Source organism: Oncorhynchus mykiss, chromosome 18 (assembly GCF_057628025.1).
Source record: "Oncorhynchus mykiss isolate SJ-2025 chromosome 18, ASM5762802v1, whole genome shotgun sequence".
Classification (NCBI taxonomy): Eukaryota; Metazoa; Chordata; class Actinopteri; order Salmoniformes; family Salmonidae; genus Oncorhynchus; species Oncorhynchus mykiss.
The window spans coordinates 57,135,030-57,154,378 of NC_143039.1; the positions used below are offsets into that span (position 1 = coordinate 57,135,030).

General features: G+C 43.0%; 1 protein-coding gene across 12 annotated transcripts in view; it reads right to left on the reverse strand.

The window, feature by feature from the left end:
- LOC100135978 (thyroid hormone receptor beta) overlaps positions 1 to 19,349 on the reverse strand; it is a 147,002-nt gene that overhangs the window by 12,521 nt on the left and 115,132 nt on the right. For 3 of the 12 annotated variants that reach the window (XM_090208852.1, XM_090208853.1, XM_090208854.1), the window contains exons 6-9: positions 7,161 to 7,261; positions 6,834 to 6,981; positions 5,113 to 5,318; positions 2,357 to 2,383 (exon numbers count right to left, since the gene is read on the reverse strand). In XM_090208852.1, the coding sequence (XP_090064978.1) occupies positions 2,357 to 2,383; positions 5,113 to 5,318; positions 6,834 to 6,981; positions 7,161 to 7,261 (482 nt within the window). Of the gene's footprint in view, positions 1 to 2,356; positions 4,943 to 5,112; positions 5,319 to 6,833; positions 6,982 to 7,160; positions 7,262 to 8,962; positions 12,102 to 19,349 lie in introns of those variants that run through there. The other 9 variants (XM_090208848.1, XM_090208850.1, XM_090208849.1 and 6 more) reach the window with 6 other exon arrangements.

Sequence of the window (19,349 nt, forward strand, 5' to 3'; positions counted from 1 at the left end):
ATAATATCCCTTTAAGAGAAATTCTCCCCTGTATGCCTTTCAACTGTCACAGCTAGCAGAGAACTATCTACATACTTTATGCACTTAAAGCTAGACTACACGGCAAACGGTATGTGGACACCTGCTCGTTGAACATCCCATTCCAAAACCAAGGGCATTAATATGGAGTTGGTCCCCCTCCTTTGCTGTTATAACAGCCTCCACTCTTCTGGGAAGGCTTTTCATTAGATGTTGGAACATTGCTGCGGGGACATGCTTCCATTCAGCCACAAGAGCATTAGTGAGGTCTGGCACTGATGTTGGGCGATTAGGCCTGGCTCCCAAAGAACAGTTCTTATGCTGACGTTGCTTCCAGAAGCAGTTTGGAACTCGTAGTGAGTGACCTCTTCAGCACTCGGCGGTCCTGTTCTGTGAGCTTGTGTGGCCTACCACTTCGTGGCTGAGCCATTGTTGCTCCTTGACGTTTCTACTTTACAATAACAGCACTTACAGTTGACCGGGGCAGCTCTAGCAGGGTAGAAATTTGACGAACTGACTTGTTGGAAAGGTGGCATCCTATGACGATGCCACGTTGAAAGTCACTGAGCTCTTCAGTATGGCCATTCAAGTGCCAATGTTTGTCTATGGAGATTGCATTGCTGTGTGCTCTATTTTATACCCCTTTCAGCAACGGGTCTAGCTGAAATAGCAAAATCCACTAATTTGAAGGGTGTCCACATACTTCTAGCAATGTAGTGTATATATGTATATCATCCAACAGAAGTGGTTAAAATTGCTGTTCCCAGTCAAAAAAAACTATTTAAAAAAACAGATGTCTCCAAACTTAGGACATTTATTAACATCATGATCTATTCTAATTCATGCCAAGGCAATAACACACATATTGTTAAATTAATATAGTACAACATCTTTGTTGATATACTAATTTCTAGTGGGGGGTGGCTGTCCCCACCCTGGCTCCTCAAATGTATGTTTGAAAACAAAGTGCTTCAATATTTTTAAAATCTTTTTTCACACTATTATTTCAATAGAACATATTGATTTGTTTTATTATTCAATTGAAAGATACTGCTACTTTATTGTAAAAAATCTTTCTCTAAAAAATGATTTCCCCACTTTGTATGTCACTACCGAAACACACATTAAAAGACTGTAGAATGAATGTGACTTAAGCCACATCCTTACAACTATAATCAGGAAATGGGATTGCATCCCTCTCCATCATAGCCACATGATGTGTCAATACCAAACATATAATATACAACAAAATTGTATGTATTTGGGACAAAAATATATGTCCAAAATATACAGTAGCTATAATAACTAAAAACTGAAACGTCCACAACCGAAACAATTTGGTTCATTTTGGTATTGACATAATTGTTTTGGTAACTGACTCTTTATTGGTAATCCACTGTATTTATTTACATCTATTGAAAAAAACATCTGATAAAGTAATCTACATTAAAGACATAGATAATTGCTCTTCCTGGAAGTCAAATTAATTGGACGAAACCAATTCTTCTCGCTTTAAATCAAGGACATACTATTGTAGCGAATTCGGGGGGTAGGCCCAACTGGGACTCGAACCGAGGTCCAACAACTGTCAAGCCAATACCTTAACCGTTACGCCAAGAGGTTAAAGTGTTGAGTTAAGGTTGCTACAATATGGTATACAGTGGACAAGGTCCTCAGCCTAATCCCTCCTGCCACAAAGGTTACACAGTTACATGTCAAAATCAGCCAAAGTGTGTACGACACAGGCAGCTCAAATGTTAATTGATCTGATTGGTCAAAAGACCAATTAGTGAAATAAATTGCAGAATTGGGCTGCCTGTGTAAACGCAGCCACATGTGCGAGAAGCTTGGTCTGTGAATACAGAGAAACTTGTCCATGGGTCAGAGCCGGACATTGATGGTGAAATATGTCTCTAGATTACATTTAAAGGTTTTGAAAATCAGTTAAAAAATCTTGTTTTTACTATTTTGCACATTTTGTATTACATTTCTCAAATGAATATGTAACAGAAGGCTAATAAAAATTATCAATATGGTGCATGGTTCTCCCTTATTAATTACTTAATTGCAACCTTTTCACTGTTTTGGTAGTGAATAATTTTGTTCCTAGTAAGGAATTCACAAAACTACTTAAAATATGCAATACAAACAGTGTGTGAATAGTAGATATGTCTAAAAACAGGATACAAATGAAATATTTTTTTCTAACCCCAATTTGAATGAACCACTGTATTTTAACACTCGCCTATAATATAATAGCTAGCTATAGCAGGTGCGATTTGAGAAGTGTTTTGATAGTATTTAAACTCAGTATTATATTTTGTCTACTAATTCTTACCTTGGTTTCCTTCACCCCCACTGCACTCTGGTCAGAAGTATAGAATAAATTACATGTTATTTCATTAAGTAGCATTGCTTCCTCGACCTGTTGGACAATCAACAGAGATTGTGAAGAACGTTTCAATGAGGAACCCGTGTCAAGCCAACTAAAAAAAAATAACACGTTTAAACTGAGGACAGGTAGATGACAGAAAAGTAAGTGCAGAGAGAGACAACAGGTGAGTAGTACACAAAATGCAAAGTGGAGTTTCCATGACAAGATTTAGGCTCAGGCTGAAGCATTTATGTTATACTTATAAACATATATTTAATTATAGGTATTCAGGTAAAACATGTTTGTACATTTCTTTTGGGGGGGAGGGGGGGGGGGTACAAATTATACTGTTGTATGTCAAGACTCACAAATTAGTTAATCAAAGCTGATATACAGTACCCTTCAAAAGTTTGGAAACACCTACTCATTCAAGGGTTTTTCTTTATTTTTACTATTTTCTACATTGGAGAATAGTAGCGAAGACATCAAAACTATGAAATAACACATATGTATTCATGTAGCAACCAAAAAAGTGTTAAACAAATTAAAATATATTTTATATTTGAGATTCTTCAAAGTAGCCATCCCTTGCCTTGATTTCAGCTTTGCACACTCTTGGCATTCTCTCAACCAGCTTCATGAGGTAGTTACCTGGAATGCATTTCAATTAACAGGTGTGCCTTGTTAAAAGTTAATTTGTGGAATTGCTTTCCTTCTTAATGTGTTTGAGCCAATCAGTTGCGTTGTGACAAGGTAGGGGTGGTATATAGAAGATAGCCCTATTTGGTAAAAGACCAAGTCCATATTATGGCAAGAACAGCTCAAATAAGCAAAGAGTAACGTAAGTCCATCATTACTTTAAGACATGAAGGTCAGTCAATCTGGAAAATTTCAAGAACTTTGAAAGTTTCTTCAAGTGCAGTCGTAAAAACCATCAAGCGCTATGATGAAACTGGCTCTCATAAAGACCGCCACAGGAAAGGAAGACCCAGAGTTACCTCTGCTGCAGAGGATAAGTTCATTAGAATAACTGCACCTCAGACTGCAGCCCAAATAAATTATTCACAGAGTTCAAGTAACAGACACAGCTCAACATCAACTGTTCAGAGGAGACTGCGTGAATCAGGCCTTCATGGTTGAATTGCTGCAAAGAAACCACTACTAAAGGACATGAATAAGAAGAAGAGACTTGCTTGGGCCAAGAAACACGAACAATGGACATTAGACCGGTGGAAATCTGTCCTTTGGTCTGATGAGTTAAAATTTGAGATTTTGGATTCTAACCGCTGTGTCTTTGTGAGACGCAGAGTAGGTGAACGGATGATCTCCGCATGTGTGGTTCCCACCGTGTTGCATGGAGGAGGAGGAGTGATGGTGCTTTATTGGTGACACTGTCTGTGATTTATTTAGAATTCAAGGCACACTTAACCAGCATGGCTACCACATCATTCTGCAGTGATACATCATCCCATCTGTTTGCGCTTAGTGGGACTATCATTTGTTTTTCAACAGGTCAATGACCCAAAACACACCTCCAGGCTGTGTAAGGGCTATTTGGCCAGGTAGAGTGTTGGAGTGCTGCATCAGATGACCTGGACGGGATCAAGTTATTCATTCTCCACAATCACCCGACCTCAACCCAATTGAGATGGTTTGGGATGAGTTGGACGACAGAGTGAAGGAAAAACAGCCAACAAGTGCTCAGCATATGTGGGAACTCCTTCAGGACTGTTGGAAAAGCATTCCAGGTGAAGCTGGTTGAGAAAATGCCAAGAGTGTGCAAAGTTGTCATCAAGGCAAGGGATGGCTACTTTGAAGATTCTAAAATCCAAAATATATTTTGATTTGTTTAACCCTTTTTTGTTACTACATGATTCCATATGTGTATTTCATAGTTTCATAGAAAATAGTAAAAATAAAGAAAAATCCTTGAATAAGTAGGTGTGTCCAAACTTTTGACTGGTACTGTACATTACGATAATATAGTATAATGTAATACTATAATACTAATATAATACCACATATTAATACAGTCTGCACAGGGACTACAGATGAAAATGTGTTGTTTAGCTAAATCTTGAACTATTACTAATCCAAAATAAATACATAAAATAAATTACAAATCTATACTTCTATACTGTATATGTGGCCTACTCAACAGTCTATAGTCCAGGCCTTGTGTAATCTCTACATGGAAACTCCAGGATAGAGTCAAAGAAACTGAGACAGACTTCAATCTGCAGAGGACGATTAGACTTTATGGAAAATAAAATAATTTGGTTAAAATGTGAGGAGTGAAATTATAAAGGTAGTACTGCTCAACACACAGCGAGAGAGAGGAAGAGAGAGGAAGAGAGAGAAAGAGAGAGGAAGCGAGAGAGATAGAAAGAAACAGTTATTCATTTTTAGTATTTGTTTAGATTATTAAAGAACACTGCTTTAAAGGGGAGAGAAAGAAGAAAACAAGAGGAATGGATTGTTCCGTTTTAAGTTAATGTCTGCTGCGTTGAGGAAGACACTTTCTCCAGCGTCCAGCTAATTCTCCCCATTCTACAAGGAGATACAAAAAACATGGACATATTAACGTTGGGAACTGTGGTGGGTTGGGGATGGGATGGGAGGTAGGGAAGGGGACAAGAGAGGAATTGTGGGAACTGGGAATGTTTCACAGAACAGACATGGTTGGTTAGACGCTGTCAGCCACGGAGGAGACGTCTCACCAAGAACTTGCGTTTCTGTTTCCAGTGGTTGCCCTGGGCGTTAGTTGACATGTGGGCCTCGGTGACCATGCGGATCAGGTCCCACTCCTCCTGGGACGGCTCAGGCCGGTCCCACACCGTCTTCTGGAGCTCATCCTTCCGCCGCCGCTCACGGTTCTCCTCGATCAACTTCCGCTTGGCGAGCCGCTTGCTGTCGTCCAGCACCACTGGGAGGGAGTGGTGGAGGTGTAGAAGATGGGAGGGAGCGGTGGAGGTGTAGAGGATGGGAGGGAGCGGTGGAGGTGTAGAGGATGGGAGGGAGCGGTGGAGGTGTAGAGGATGGGAGGGAGTGGTGGAGGTGTAGAGGATGGGAGGGAGCGGTGGAAGTGTAGAGGATGGGAGGGAGTGGTGGAGGTGTAGAGGATGGGAGGGAGCGGTGGAGGTGTAGAGGATGGGAGGGAGTGGTGGAGGTGTAGAGGATGGGAGGGAGCGGTGGAGGTGTAGAGGATGGGAGGGAGTGGTGGAGGTGTAAAGAATGGGAGGGAATGGTGGAGGTGTAGAGGATGGGAGGGAGTGGTGGAGGTGTAGAGGATGGGAGGGAGTGGTGGAGGTGTAGAGGACGGGAGGGAGTGGTGGAGGTGTAGAGGATGGGAGGGAGGGGTGGAGGTGTAGAGGATGGGAGGGAGCGGTGGAGGTGTAGAGGATGGGAGGGAGTGGTGGAGGTGTAGAGGATGGGAGGGAGTGGTGGAGGTATATAATTGGGAGGGAGTGGTGGAGGTGTAGAGGATGGGAGGGAGTGGTGGAGGTGTAGAGGATGGGAGGGAGTGGTGGAGGTGTAGAGGATGGGAGGGAGTGGTGGAGGTGTAGAGGATGGGAGGGAGTGGTGGAGGTGTAGAGGATGGGAGGGAGTGGTAGAGGTGTAGAGGATGGGAGGGGGTGGAGGAGGAGGTGTTAGGGATTGGGGGGAAGGGTGAAGTGGTAGGGCGAGAGAGGGTCAAAGAAGGAAGCAAGGAGTCACGAACGGCGAGGGGATTGAGAGGGAGGGGATCAAGCGCACAAAGAAGCAAGAGAGTAAGTCTAAGTCTAAGTATTTTAAGAACTGCCACTGCTATTTTAAGAAATTAACTGTTCTATTGTTCTGAAGTATGGCTCCATACAATTTACAATACAAACAATAAACAATTCAAAACATATGCACTCTGCCTCTGATATTTACACTGATAACATCCATCATTAAAAACATGATCTGTCAATAGATAAATAATAATACAAATCCGATAACAGAAGTAAAAACAGAGAAAGCATGATAGAAATTGCACAATAAAACAAGAATGAAGAAGAGTATTTGTAAAGAGTAATGAATGAGGCAGTCTATTCCTGTTATGAGGAGTCATGACATTAGTTCTCCCTATCTCTGTACTCTGAAATAGGTAGGTTAAGCAGCTCTCCGTGATGAGCCACCTGGCAGGCCAAGCGTGATTATCAAGTTCAGTTAACAGATCTCTCAGGTAGATTGGAGCATATTTATTGAGACACATTTTTAGAGCAATCAGAACTAGTGCTAGTTAGTTAATTTGTTAAATCAGTTTTTTCCCCAGCTGCCATAGTGGTGGTAGTGAATGTCCTCTCAATTAAATATGAACGCTACATTATTATAATTGTATTATACATCTCACTCTAGAAGAAGGAACATTCTCTCTAAAGGTATTCTGGGGAAATAAACTAAGCAGAATACTACTTACAGTCTGTTGCCATGCCGACAGCGATGCACTTCTTGAAGCGACATTCCTGGCACTGGTTCCTGGTCACCTTATCGATGACGCACTTTGCCTCGTACTTACACGCGTACGTCGGGTTCAGGTTCTTCTGGATCGTCCGCCGGAAGAAACCCTTTGGGAAAAAAAGATGAACTCAATGTTTGAAAGGGAATTTCCGGAACACAATGATCTAAAAAATGATATTTCATTGAATTGTTCCTTTTTGATGGATACTGCTGAAACCATGTCAGAGAGTTAAGTGTTGGTATTATTACATCTGTTACTAATACATATGTCCGGTGTTGGTATTACCTTGCATCCTTCACAGGTGATACAGCGATAGTGATATCCTGTAGCTTTATCCCCACATACTACACATAACTCGTCCTTGTCCAGGTAACTGGGGATGTACCCTAACAAGACAGAAAGAAATCAAACGCAAACACATCATTTAGGGAAAGTTGTACAACTGAACGCCTTCAACTGAAATGTGTCTTCCACATTTAACCCAACCCCTCTGAATCAGAGGAGTGCCAAAATCGATATTCACGTCTTCGGGGCGCAAGGAACAGTGGGTTAACTGCCTCGCTCAGGTGTAGAACGACAGATTTTTACCTTGTCAGCCCCAGGGATTCGATCCAGCAACCTTTCGGTCACTGGCCCAATGCTCTAACCACTAGGCTACCTGCCGCCCCATATAGGTCTTTGACGATCCGTTAACAGGGACACAACTATACTTATGTTGGATACAAACAGCATTCAGAAACAACCAATTATGTATGCTAGGAACGCCTGTATCGTTACCAGACAGATTTCCCTGTGTGACAATAAAGTACTCATTTACTACTGTCTGAACACAAGCAGAACATGATCTTTGTAGACACAGCAACTTAGAAACAAAGAGGTGATTTCCACCAGATGTGTTTGACATCATTCATTTCAACACAAAGTTCTCCAAAGGGGCCTAAAGTGTGTAGCACTAAGAAGTTAAGAAGCAGAGGTAACAAGAGTTTAAAAGGTAGGGTCAGTGAGGGCAAGGCTGGGGGCTTAGCCCACTGAGAGAGGTGATCCAGCCCGGACACACGAGCAGGGTGGCATGCAGGGGGGCCGTCAGACTGCGGGAGGGGAGGGGGGTAGGAGGAGAGGAGCAGGGTGGGGGCAGAGGTCAATAAATGATCAATACGAGTCGAGGGGAGTCAGGGCCAAGCCATCAACCAGCAAGCTCCAGCCTTCTGTTACCCTGTCTGTAGTCTTGCTCCTTGTACCAGCAATCAATATACACACACACACACACACACACACACACACACAAAGCACACACAAAGCACACACAAAGCACAAAATGCAACAGGTTCTCTGGCTCCGGGTCAGTTCTGGCACGGTATGCCACCTTAGCTCAACTTGGATTTACTCTAGTCCAAACTAAAGCCTGATCAAAGGAGCTCAGGTTGTCAACACAATTAATACCCACCCGTGAATTTAATAGCAAACCATTATGATAGACACTAAGAACACTGTTCAGGACAATCAAATGCAGAGACATATTGACAATTCAGAAGTTTGCCAACAAGTCTTTTCAAAGTCCATGTACTTGTACTATGTTGGCGGTCTGAATTTGCCTTTAAACTTCAAGAGGTCTTAGTTTGAAAGTGAATACATAGTTCAATGTACATAACTACAAACGGTCCCTTATGGGTTGACTTATCAACCGATAAACTCACAGTACTCAGTGTTTAGGTGTTAATAAACATATAGTATCAGAATCACTATGATTATAGTGTATCAAAAGTCACTACGATATTATATAAACACATACGAGCAAGGTTCAACACTGAAACGGTTTGCAAGGAGATAAATCACTGTTCAAGCCAAACTAGACTAGCATACATCAAATACCAACAATATCAGGTCAGATTTTGTCCTTCATCAACAGGACATATTTGTGCACCTGTCGCACGTCTCTACACATGCATTCCAACACAAGCTGTCAGGATGGTACCCCATCACGCCACCGGGTTAGTCCCTACCTTTCAGTTTGTCATGCCATCACAATAATCCCTAGTACTTCCCGGTTCTAGAGCCAGAAGTACTGCTCCCTAGTCCCAACTCCCTACCTTTCTTGTTGACCTCTTGCATCCACTGCATGTGGGAGAAGTCAGGCTTCCCCTCAGAATAGTAGTCGGGCTGGTGGTTGTAGTGGCTGAGAGGCACTTCCATGGTGCAGTATTCACTTTTGAACACGGGGTTGGGTCCTGGGTAGGAGCAGGCGTAGGGCTGGCTGGGGGGCCAAGCCTGCTCCATGCAGGGAGGGTGGATCTGGTGCATGGGCTGGGGCTCACAGTGCCCGTAACCCCCGGGACCATCACCTCCATACATGCAGTACTCCCCACCGCCCTGCATCGGGTAGCCACCGCCTACGCCATGAGGCATCTCATACATGTCAGGCATGCAGTAGTTCATGATGGCCAACGACTGCACCGAAGGCAGGTAGGCTCATACAAAAGGCTGATGAAGGCCAAAAAAAGAAAAGAAAAGAAGCCTGGAGACAATGTTACGTATCAACTCAGAGCTAAGCCTAATTAATTCAGCGTTATGTTAAATTATTCCAGATAAATAATTAAACGATTGATACGGATATGATAACAAACTGGTGTACGGAGCAGGTAGGGGCTATGTTGGTAGAATGAGTCTTATATACCGAGTCCTTGGGCCCACCCCTACAGTACAACCCCTAGCACGTACTCGCCCGGCTCCACCCCACCGCACAGCGCCCTACCAGCCGACTGTGGCAGGAGATTTATGACGACGTGAGATTTCTAATCTGACTCTGTAAATCCCAGGAGTGTAACAGACAGACAGCAACAAGATGGTGATGTTCTCGCAGATTAAAGCCTTGATTGATGTGCCTCACCAACCACCATCACCTAGTCATTGACATATGGTGCCGTGCCGCTGACAGAAGAACAAACAAAGACAGTACAAAATAACAAAAGAAAAGTAATCCAAAATACTTTTCTGGCATAAGAGTATGAATAAGTAGTAGCGGACAGTCTCGGATAAGTTTAGTTTGGTTTGGTTCGTCAACACCCGGTGAGTCAATTCAATTTAACACTTAGATCTGGATGATGAACAATATCGTGCACATTAGAGTTCAAATCTCAGAATAATCGGGTTTAGCCTGCTTAGGCCTATTTCAGTGATTTATGTCGCACACAAACTCAGAACACCTGTCTTCAATTCACATCAATCAACATGAATCCCACGTAATCCCAACATTTTCACTGGTAATAAAGTAGAACTTAGACTTCACTTCAGACTAGGATAGAATAGAATAGCTCATTTACAAGGGTTAAGTTATACCAACATTGTCATAAAATGAAGACCACCACACTGTAATCCATGATGGACAACACAACCCAGCTAAAAACAACTTGCTTACTAGTAGGTCAGTGAAACATCAGAAACTTCTATAACCCCTGCATACCCCGAGAATGACTGATTATAACCCTTACTAGTAGGTCAGTGAAACATCAGAAACTTCTATAACCCCTGCATACCCTGAGAATGACTGATTATAACCCTTACTAGTAGGTCAGTGAAACATCAGAAACTTCTATAACCCCTGCATACCCTGAGAATGACTGATTATAACCCTTACTAGTAGGTCAGTGAAACATCAGAAACATCTATTGCTCATTAGAAACCCCTGCTACCTGCCTTCGGTTATAATGACTGATTATAACTCTTTCACAAGTGTGTTACAATGATAATATCAGAGTAGCTAAGTGCAATGGTTCAATTACAATTATCAAATGTTGAAATAAATGGAATACTGAAGTTATATTCTTCTGGTGTTGATTGCATATTACTTTCTTCTTTGAGTCAGAATACAAGAAAGAAACCAAACGTTTTATTCTCTGATACTCTGGTATAGTTTGATCAACAGGTTGAATTTCAATGGGAGGCGCCATGTGCCAAACCACCTTATCGTATGTTAATCTTCAGACATTCAGCCATATTGATTATGGTATTGATTATGGTTCACAGGATAAGCCTTATGGCAGAGGGGAAGGCGGTACCGATATTTTCTAATTGGACAATCAAAGTAGATGGACTAACTAAGTACAAACATATGCTTGATCACACTTAAGGTTATTTTCTTGCTAAGATATGATTGGCTAAACTTTATGAGATCTTTGAAACACACTACATGTTACTTAATAAAGTTCCAAAAAGAATAATAAAGTAATAATAACAATGTCCAAATAAACATATCAGAGTTTCAAGTAGTGATGGATCATTTGATATTATTCAGTTTAACAATTGAAAAAGTTTTTAGTTAATATCAGGTCTAGTGGACACACTTGCTAGAGGTCTACAAGTGAATAATAAGATATATATTTTATGGATATCAAATTGAAAGAAGAAATACATTTAATATCAATTCAGTCCAAACAAGTCAGTCAAAAAAAAACAACACCAAATACCTATAGTATTGTTCCACATTACTAACCATTAGTTGATCAATGACCACCAAGCATCCTGGCCTACATAATACCAATAGCATAAACAGTGGGACTGCAGAGAGATGCTAAGTATTCTGCTGTTCACCTTGTCTACATTTACACACACGTTTTTTTTAGAAATCAATCGAGTTTTAAATCTTAAAGATTAGCCATACAGTAGTTTCCCCAAAAGGTTCATTGTTTATATGAATAAATAATGTACCATTATTTTAATCAAATATTGTCTCATACTTTTAGAATTCACAAAGATGGCCGCTACACATTTAATTTATTTTGTTCCTGATGTTTTGTGTGTAAATGTTTATTTCCAGCGAGGATTGTGTACTTGTCTTTATCGCACCCAATTAACCAACCAATCAGTTAACCGATGTTTGATATAGGAATACTTAACTGCAGTGGCATCACACACCAACGTACATGTACAAAACAACAGAAACAGCTAAGTAAATGAGGGATACAAAGGGATACAAGGAAAGCAGGTGCTTCCACAGTTGTGGTTCCTGAGTTAATTAAGCAATTATTTCAATATTTAATTAGGTGTACATTTTGCAGATATTCTAATAATTGATCAATCAACGGCCATGCTCTTATTGACAGCTCTTACAGTTTTTTTTTCAATTGCTAACAAGCGTCGCTCAATACCGAAGCCACTTTTTCCAAACTCTTCACACAGTCTGCATCACCAACATGCATCTTGGCCAAACAGTTCATCTCACCTCCAAAACTCCCCCAAACCACCAAAACACTTTATACATGTCTCAAAATAAGCTTGTTGGACCAGAACACTGGCAACAATTCTCACTCAGAAAGCGTACATCGTCACTCATAACACACTGACCTAAAAAACACTAACATGGAGCATTACTTAAATGATGAACTTTTTCCCTTTGCAGTTTGAATGATTTTCACATCATTATAGAATAAGAATAAGACCTTTTCACTTTATTGACTGTACTGAAGTACATGTAACAACAATGAATCAGAAATGCAGCAATTTGCTTCAATAGCCTTTATCTTTTCTATATCTTTGCATATAGTAATTTACCTGTGAAAAATAAAAAGTTGAAACAAAAAACTAATTCCTGAAATTCCAGGGCTGCAATAAAAATACTTAAAAAACATCATCAACATGTATAATATAATCACTCATACTGTACAGTACTGTGAGGGTTCTAGTTCTCATCAACATGTGTAGTATAACACTCATACTGTACAGTACTGTGAGGGTTCTAGTTATCATCAACATGTGTAGTATAACACTCATACTGTACAGTACTGTGAGGGTTCTAGTTCTCATCAACATGTGTAGTATAACACTCATACTGTACAGTACTGTGAGGGTTCTAGTTCTCATCAACATGTGTAGTATAACACTCATACTGTACAGTACTGTGAGGGTTCTAGTTCTCATCAACATGTGTAGTATAACACTCATACTGTACAGTACTGTGAGGGTTCTAGTTCTCATCAATATGTATAGTATAACACTCATACTGTACAGTACTGTGAGGGTTCTAGTTCTCATCAACATGTGTAGTATAACACTCATACTGTACAGTACTGTGAGGGTTCTAGTTCTCATCAACATGTGTAGTATAACACTCATACTGTACAGTACTGTGAGGGTTCTAGTTCTCATCAACATGTGTAGTATAACACTCATACTGTACAGTACTGTGAGGGTTCTAGTTCTCATCAACATGTGTAGTATAACACTCATACTGTACAGTACTGTGAGGGTTCTAGTTCTCATCAATATGTATAGTATAACACTCATACTGTACAGTACTGTGAGGGTTCTAGTTCTCATCAACATGTGTAGTATAACACTCATACTGTACAGTACTGTGAGGGCTCTAGTTCTCATCAATATGTATAGTATAACACTCATACTGTACAGTACTGTGAGGGTTCTAGTTATCATCAACATGTGTAGTATAACACTCATACTGTACAGTACTGTGAGGGTTCTAGTTCTCATCAACATGTGTAGTATAACACTCATACTGTACAGTACTGTGAGGGTTCTAGTTCTCATCAACATGTGTAGTATAACACTCATACTGTACAGTACTGTGAGGGTTCTAGTTCTCATCAACATGTGTAGTATAACACTCATACTGTACAGTACTGTGAGGGTTCTAGTTCTCATCAACATGTGTAGTATAACACTCATACTGTACAGTACTGTGAGGGTTCTAGTTCTCATCAATATGTATAGTATAACACTCATACTGTACAGTACTGTGAGGGTTCTAGTTCTCATCAACATGTGTAGTATAACACTCATACTGTACAGTACTGTGAGGGCTCTAGTTCTCATCAATATGTATAGTATAACACTCATACTGTACAGTACTGTGAGGGTTCTAGTTCTCATCAACATGTGTAATTTAACACTCATACTGTCCAGTACTGTGAGGGTTCTAGTTCTCATCAACATGTGTAGTATAACACTCATACTGTACAGTACTGTGAGGGTTCTAGTTCTCATCAACATGTATAGTATAATCACTCATACTGTACAGTACTGTGAGGGTTCAAATTCTCATCAACATGTGTAGTATCACACCCATACTGTACAGTACTGTGAGGGTTCTAGTTCTCCCTCTCTACTGCATTTGGCCACAAGTTCTCATCAACATCACATCTTATGTTTTCTCTGGCGATGCATCTTGGAAAGTATCTTCTGGAATGTCTAATCCAACCCTGGCAGTCTTCAGGAGAAGTGTCTCCACACCCTGGCAGTCTTCAGGAGAAGTGTCTCCACACCCTGGCAGTCTTCAGGAGAAGTGTCTCCACACCCTGGCAGTCTTCAGGAGAAGTGTTTCCACACCCTGGCAGTCTTCAGGAGAAGTGTCTCCACACCCTGGCAGTCTTCAGGAGAAGTGTCTCCACACCCTGGCAGTCTTCAGGAGAAGTGTCTCCACACCCTGGCAGTCTTCAGGAGAAGTGTCTCCACACCCTGGCAGTCTTCAGGAGAAGTGTTTCCACACCCTGGCAGTCTTCAGGAGAAGTGTCTCCACACCCTGGCAGTCTTCAGGAGAAGTGTCTCCACACCCTGCCAGTCTTCAGGAGAAGTGTCTCCACACCCTGGCAGTCTTCAGGAGAAGTGTCTCCACACCCTGGCAGTCTTCAGGAGAAGTGTCTCCACACCCTGGCAGTCTTCAGGAGAAGTGTCTCCACACCCTGGCAGTCTTCAGGAGAAGTGTCTCCACACCCTGGCAGTCTTCAGGAGAAGTGTTTTCACACCCTGGCAGTCTTCAGGAGAAGTGTTTCCACACCCTGGCAGTCTTCAGGAGAAGTGTCTCCACACCCTAGCAGTCTTCAGGAGAAGTGTCTCCACACCCTGGCAGTCTTCAGGAGAAGTGTCTCCACACCCTGGCAGTCTTCAGGAGAAGTGTCTCCACACCCTGGCAGTCTTCAGGAGAAGTGTCTCCACACCCTGGCAGTCTTCAGGAGAAGTGTCTCCACACCCTGGCAGTCTTCAGGAGAAGTGTCTCCACACCCTGGCAGTCTTCAGGAGAAGTGTTTCCACACCCTGGCAGTCTTCAGGAGAAGTGTCTCCACACCCTGGCAGTCTTCAGGAGAAGTGTCTCCACACCCTGCCAGTCTTCAGGAGAAGTGTCTCCACACCCTGGCAGTCTTCAGGAGAAGTGTCTCCACACCCTGGCAGTCTTCAGGAGAAGTGTCTCCACACCCTGGCAGTCTTCAGGAGAAGTGTCTCCACACCCTGGCAGTCTTCAGGAGAAGTGTCTCCACACCCTGGCAGTCTTCAGGAGAAGTGTTTTCACACCCTGGCAGTCTTCAGGAGAAGTGTTTCCACACCCTGGCAGTCTTCAGGAGAAGTGTCTCCACACCCTAGCAGTCTTCAGGAGAAGTGTCTCCACACCCTAGCAGTCTTCAGGAGAAGTGTCTCCACACCCTGGCAGTCTTCAGGAGAAGTGTCTCCACACCCTAGCAGTCTTCAGGAGAAGTGTCTCCACACCCTGGCAGTCTTCAGGAGAAGTGTCTCCACACCCTGGCAGTCTTCAGGAGAAGTGTCTCCACACCCTGGCAGTCTTCAGGAGAAGTGTCTCCACACCCTGGCAGTCTTCAGGAGAAGTGTTTCCACACCCTGGCAGTCTTCAGGAGAAGTGTCTCCACACCCTAGCAGTCTTCAGGAGAAGTGTCTCCACACCCTAGCAGTCTTCAGGAGAAGTGTCTCCACACCCTGGCAGTCTTCAGGAGAAGTGTCTCCACACCCTGGCAGTCTTCAGGAGAAGTGTCTCCACACCCTGGCAGTCTTCAAGAGAAGTGTTTCCACACCCCGGCAGTCTTCAGGAGAAGTGTCTCCACACCCTGGCAGTCTTCAGGAGAAGTGTCTCCACACCCTGGCATTCTTCAGGAGAAGTGTCTCCACACCCTGGCAGTCTTCAGGAGAAGTGTCTCCACACCCTGGCAGTCTTCAGGAGAAGTGTCTCCACACCCTAGCAGTCTTCAGGAGAAGTGTCTCCACACCCTAGCAGTCTTCAGGAGAAGTGTCTCCACACCCTGGCAGTCTTCAGGAGAAGTGTCTCCACACCCTGGCAGTCTTCAGGAGAAGTGTCTCCACACCCTGGCAGTCTTCAAGAGAAGTGTTTCCACACCCCGGCAGTCTTCAGGAGAAGTGTCTCCACACCCTGGCAGTCTTCAGGAGAAGTGTCTCCACACCCTGGCATTCTTCAGGAGAAGTGTCTCCACACCCTGGCAGTCTTCAGGAGAAGTGTCTCCACACCCTAGCAGTCTTCAGGAGAAGTGTCTCCACACCCTGGCAGTCTTCAGGAGAAGTGTCTCCACACCCTGCCAGTCTTCAGGAGAAGTGTCTCCACACCCTGGCAGTCTTCAAGAGAAGTGTCTCCACACCCTGCCAGTCTTCAGGAGAAGTGTCTCCACACCCTGGCAGTCTTCAGGAGAAGTGTCTCCACACCCTGGCAGTGTTCAGGAGAAGTGTCTCCACACCCCGGCAGTCTTCAGGAGAAGTGTCTCCACACCCTGGCAGTCTTCAGGAGAAGTGTCTCCACACCCTGGCAGTCTTCAAGAGAAGTGTTTCCACACCCCGGCAGTCTTCAGGAGAAGTGTCTCCACACCCTGGCAGTCTTCAGGAGAAGTGTCTCCACACCCTGGCATTCTTCAGGAGAAGTGTCTCCACACCCTGGCAGTCTTCAGGAGAAGTGTCTCCACACCCTGGCAGTCTTCAGGAGAAGTGTCTCCACACCCTAGCAGTCTTCAGGAGAAGTGTCTCCACACCCTAGCAGTCTTCAGGAGAAGTGTCTCCACACCCTGGCAGTCTTCAGGAGAAGTGTCTCCACACCCTGGCAGTCTTCAGGAGAAGTGTCTCCACACCCTGGCAGTCTTCAAGAGAAGTGTTTCCACACCCTGGCAGTCTTCAGGAGAAGTGTCTCCACACCCTGGCAGTCTTCAGGAGAAGTGTCTCCACACCCTGGCATTCTTCAGGAGAAGTGTCTCCACACCCTGGCAGTCTTCAGGAGAAGTGTCTCCACACCCTAGCAGTCTTCAGGAGAAGTGTCTCCACACCCTGGCAGTCTTCAGGAGAAGTGTCTCCACACCCTGCCAGTCTTCAGGAGAAGTGTCTCCACACCCTGGCAGTCTTCAAGAGAAGTGTCTCCACACCCTGCCAGTCTTCAGGAGAAGTGTCTCCACACCCTGGCAGTCTTCAGGAGAAGTGTCTCCACACCCTGGCAGTCTTCAGGAGAAGTGTCTCCACACCCTGGCAGTCTTCAGGAGAAGTGTTTCCACACCCTGGCAGTCTTCAGGAGAAGTGTCTCCACACCCTGCCAGTCTTCAGGAGAAGTGTCTCCACACCCTGGCAGTCTTCAGGAGAAGTGTCTCCACACCCTGGCAGTCTTCAGGAGAAGTGTCTCTACACCCTGGCAGTCTTCAGGAGAAGTGTCTCCACACCCTTCATTCATGGCATCCAGTAAGGACATCTGGTCATGTGGATGTTGGTCATAAACCTTCCACCTCCACACAGAGAAAAACTCCTCTATGGGGTTTAGGAAGGGGGAGTATGGAGGCAGGAACAGTACTGACATCCTGGGATGGGCAGCAAACCAGTCTGTGACTGCAGCAGAGTGTTGGAATGCCACATTATCCCACACAACAACGAAAGTAGGGTAGTTTCTTGCCCCTCTCTCCTCCGCTGGCACAAGTCGATTATTCAGGTCATCCAGTCAATAAATGAGCCTCTCTGTATTGTAGGGGCCAATGAGTGGTTTGTTTAACAGCAAACCATCATTGGACAGTGCTGCACACATTGTGATGTTAGCTCCTCTCTGGCTTGGGACATCCACGGTTGCTCTCTGTCCAATCACATTTCTTCCCCTGCTGTGTGTTTTTGCCAGGTTGAATCCATTTTCATCAACAAATATGAATGTATGTGTAGTTTACCTGGCTTCAATCTCCATTACTCTCTAAAATACAGTAAATCCACAGTTTTACAGTACTTTACATTGTGCATAGCTGTGTATGTACCCTGTTTGGTTATTGAACAGACATCTTACCTGGAGATATTGATACCGGAGTTCTTTCACACGTACACCGTTTCTCTCAAAGGGTACAGTGTACCTCATCCTTATTTTATGTTTTTCTAGGACCATATTCACATTCCCAAAAGTGATATTGTCTACCAGCACTTTGTCCTGAAATTCCAGCAGTTTTATTGCATTGTTGCCAATTACCATGTCAACAATGGCAATTTCCTGTGCATCTGATAATATTCTGCCTCTCCCTCCCGTGGGAGACAACCTTTGGATCCTACTGAAAAACACAAACCAATCAATATATTTCAAAATGTCAGTACATGTAAAAATGTGACCATACTGTATTGTACTGTAATATGTAGTTAAATTATCATTGAAGGATGCACATCTCACCTGTTGTTTTGCCAGAAAATGTGTACTATTGATGCAATTGTTGAAAGCTGCAGATTTGGTTGCACCCTTAAACCGGCCTCTCTCAAAGAGAGACCATGGTTTACAACATGGTCAATAATTGGGGCCCTTATCTCATCAGAGACCCCAGCTCTTGGTCTTCCTCTCCTTTGTCCTCCACGCATTCTCCCTCTCCCTGCCACTCTTCTTTCCCCACCAACCAAGCTTTGATCCATGTTTCTAAACTAAATCATTCCAAAGCTGTCCTCTTTTGTATGTTTGGTAATGAGACTAAAAACAGGAAACTTGGGTAGGCTTTCAGCTGAAATTGCAATCAGCTGTGTTTGGAATGATTAAATATTCTGCTGAGATGTTCTATATGTTTTAATCTGGTTACTGCAGAAATGCACAACATTTGCCATCATTTTGTTTTGAATGTGTTTTTAACAGTTTTGGAAACAGTGTGTCAGCATTTGAAAACGTGCTGGAAATATATAGTTTTGCAGGTGGTGGAGTATGAATGAGAAAAGAGCTAATCAATTTCGGAGAATGTAGTCATTGAATGCATTTTGTGTGAAAGCAATGAAAAATTATTCACAGTTTCGCTGACTGTGTGAAGAGTTTTGACAATGTGACTTCAGTTTTGACCAATGCATGTGCCAATGATACATACTTACTAAGATTATAAAATTATTGCATCTAATTAATTCAAATCTAATAACCACAAATAATTGAAAAAGTATAATTGTATTATTTTACCCACTTTTCGGTCAGTTTCAACTTATTATTACAGAAATATACGTGTTCTTAAAACAAACGTGCTGAAGCTTAAATACGGTGCACTCGGAAAGTATTCAGACCCCTTTTTCCACATAAAAAAAATTATTATTTACCTCAAATATGAAATCCACAATAGAAGCTAGCCAGAAGCTAACCAGAAGCTAGCCAGAAGCTAACCAGAAGCTAGCCAGAAGCTAGCCAGTTTACTGGCTAACATTAGTATTCAGCTAACCACGGTTTGTGGTCATCAGCTATCCTTTAGCTCGAAAAGCTATCGCCAGTTT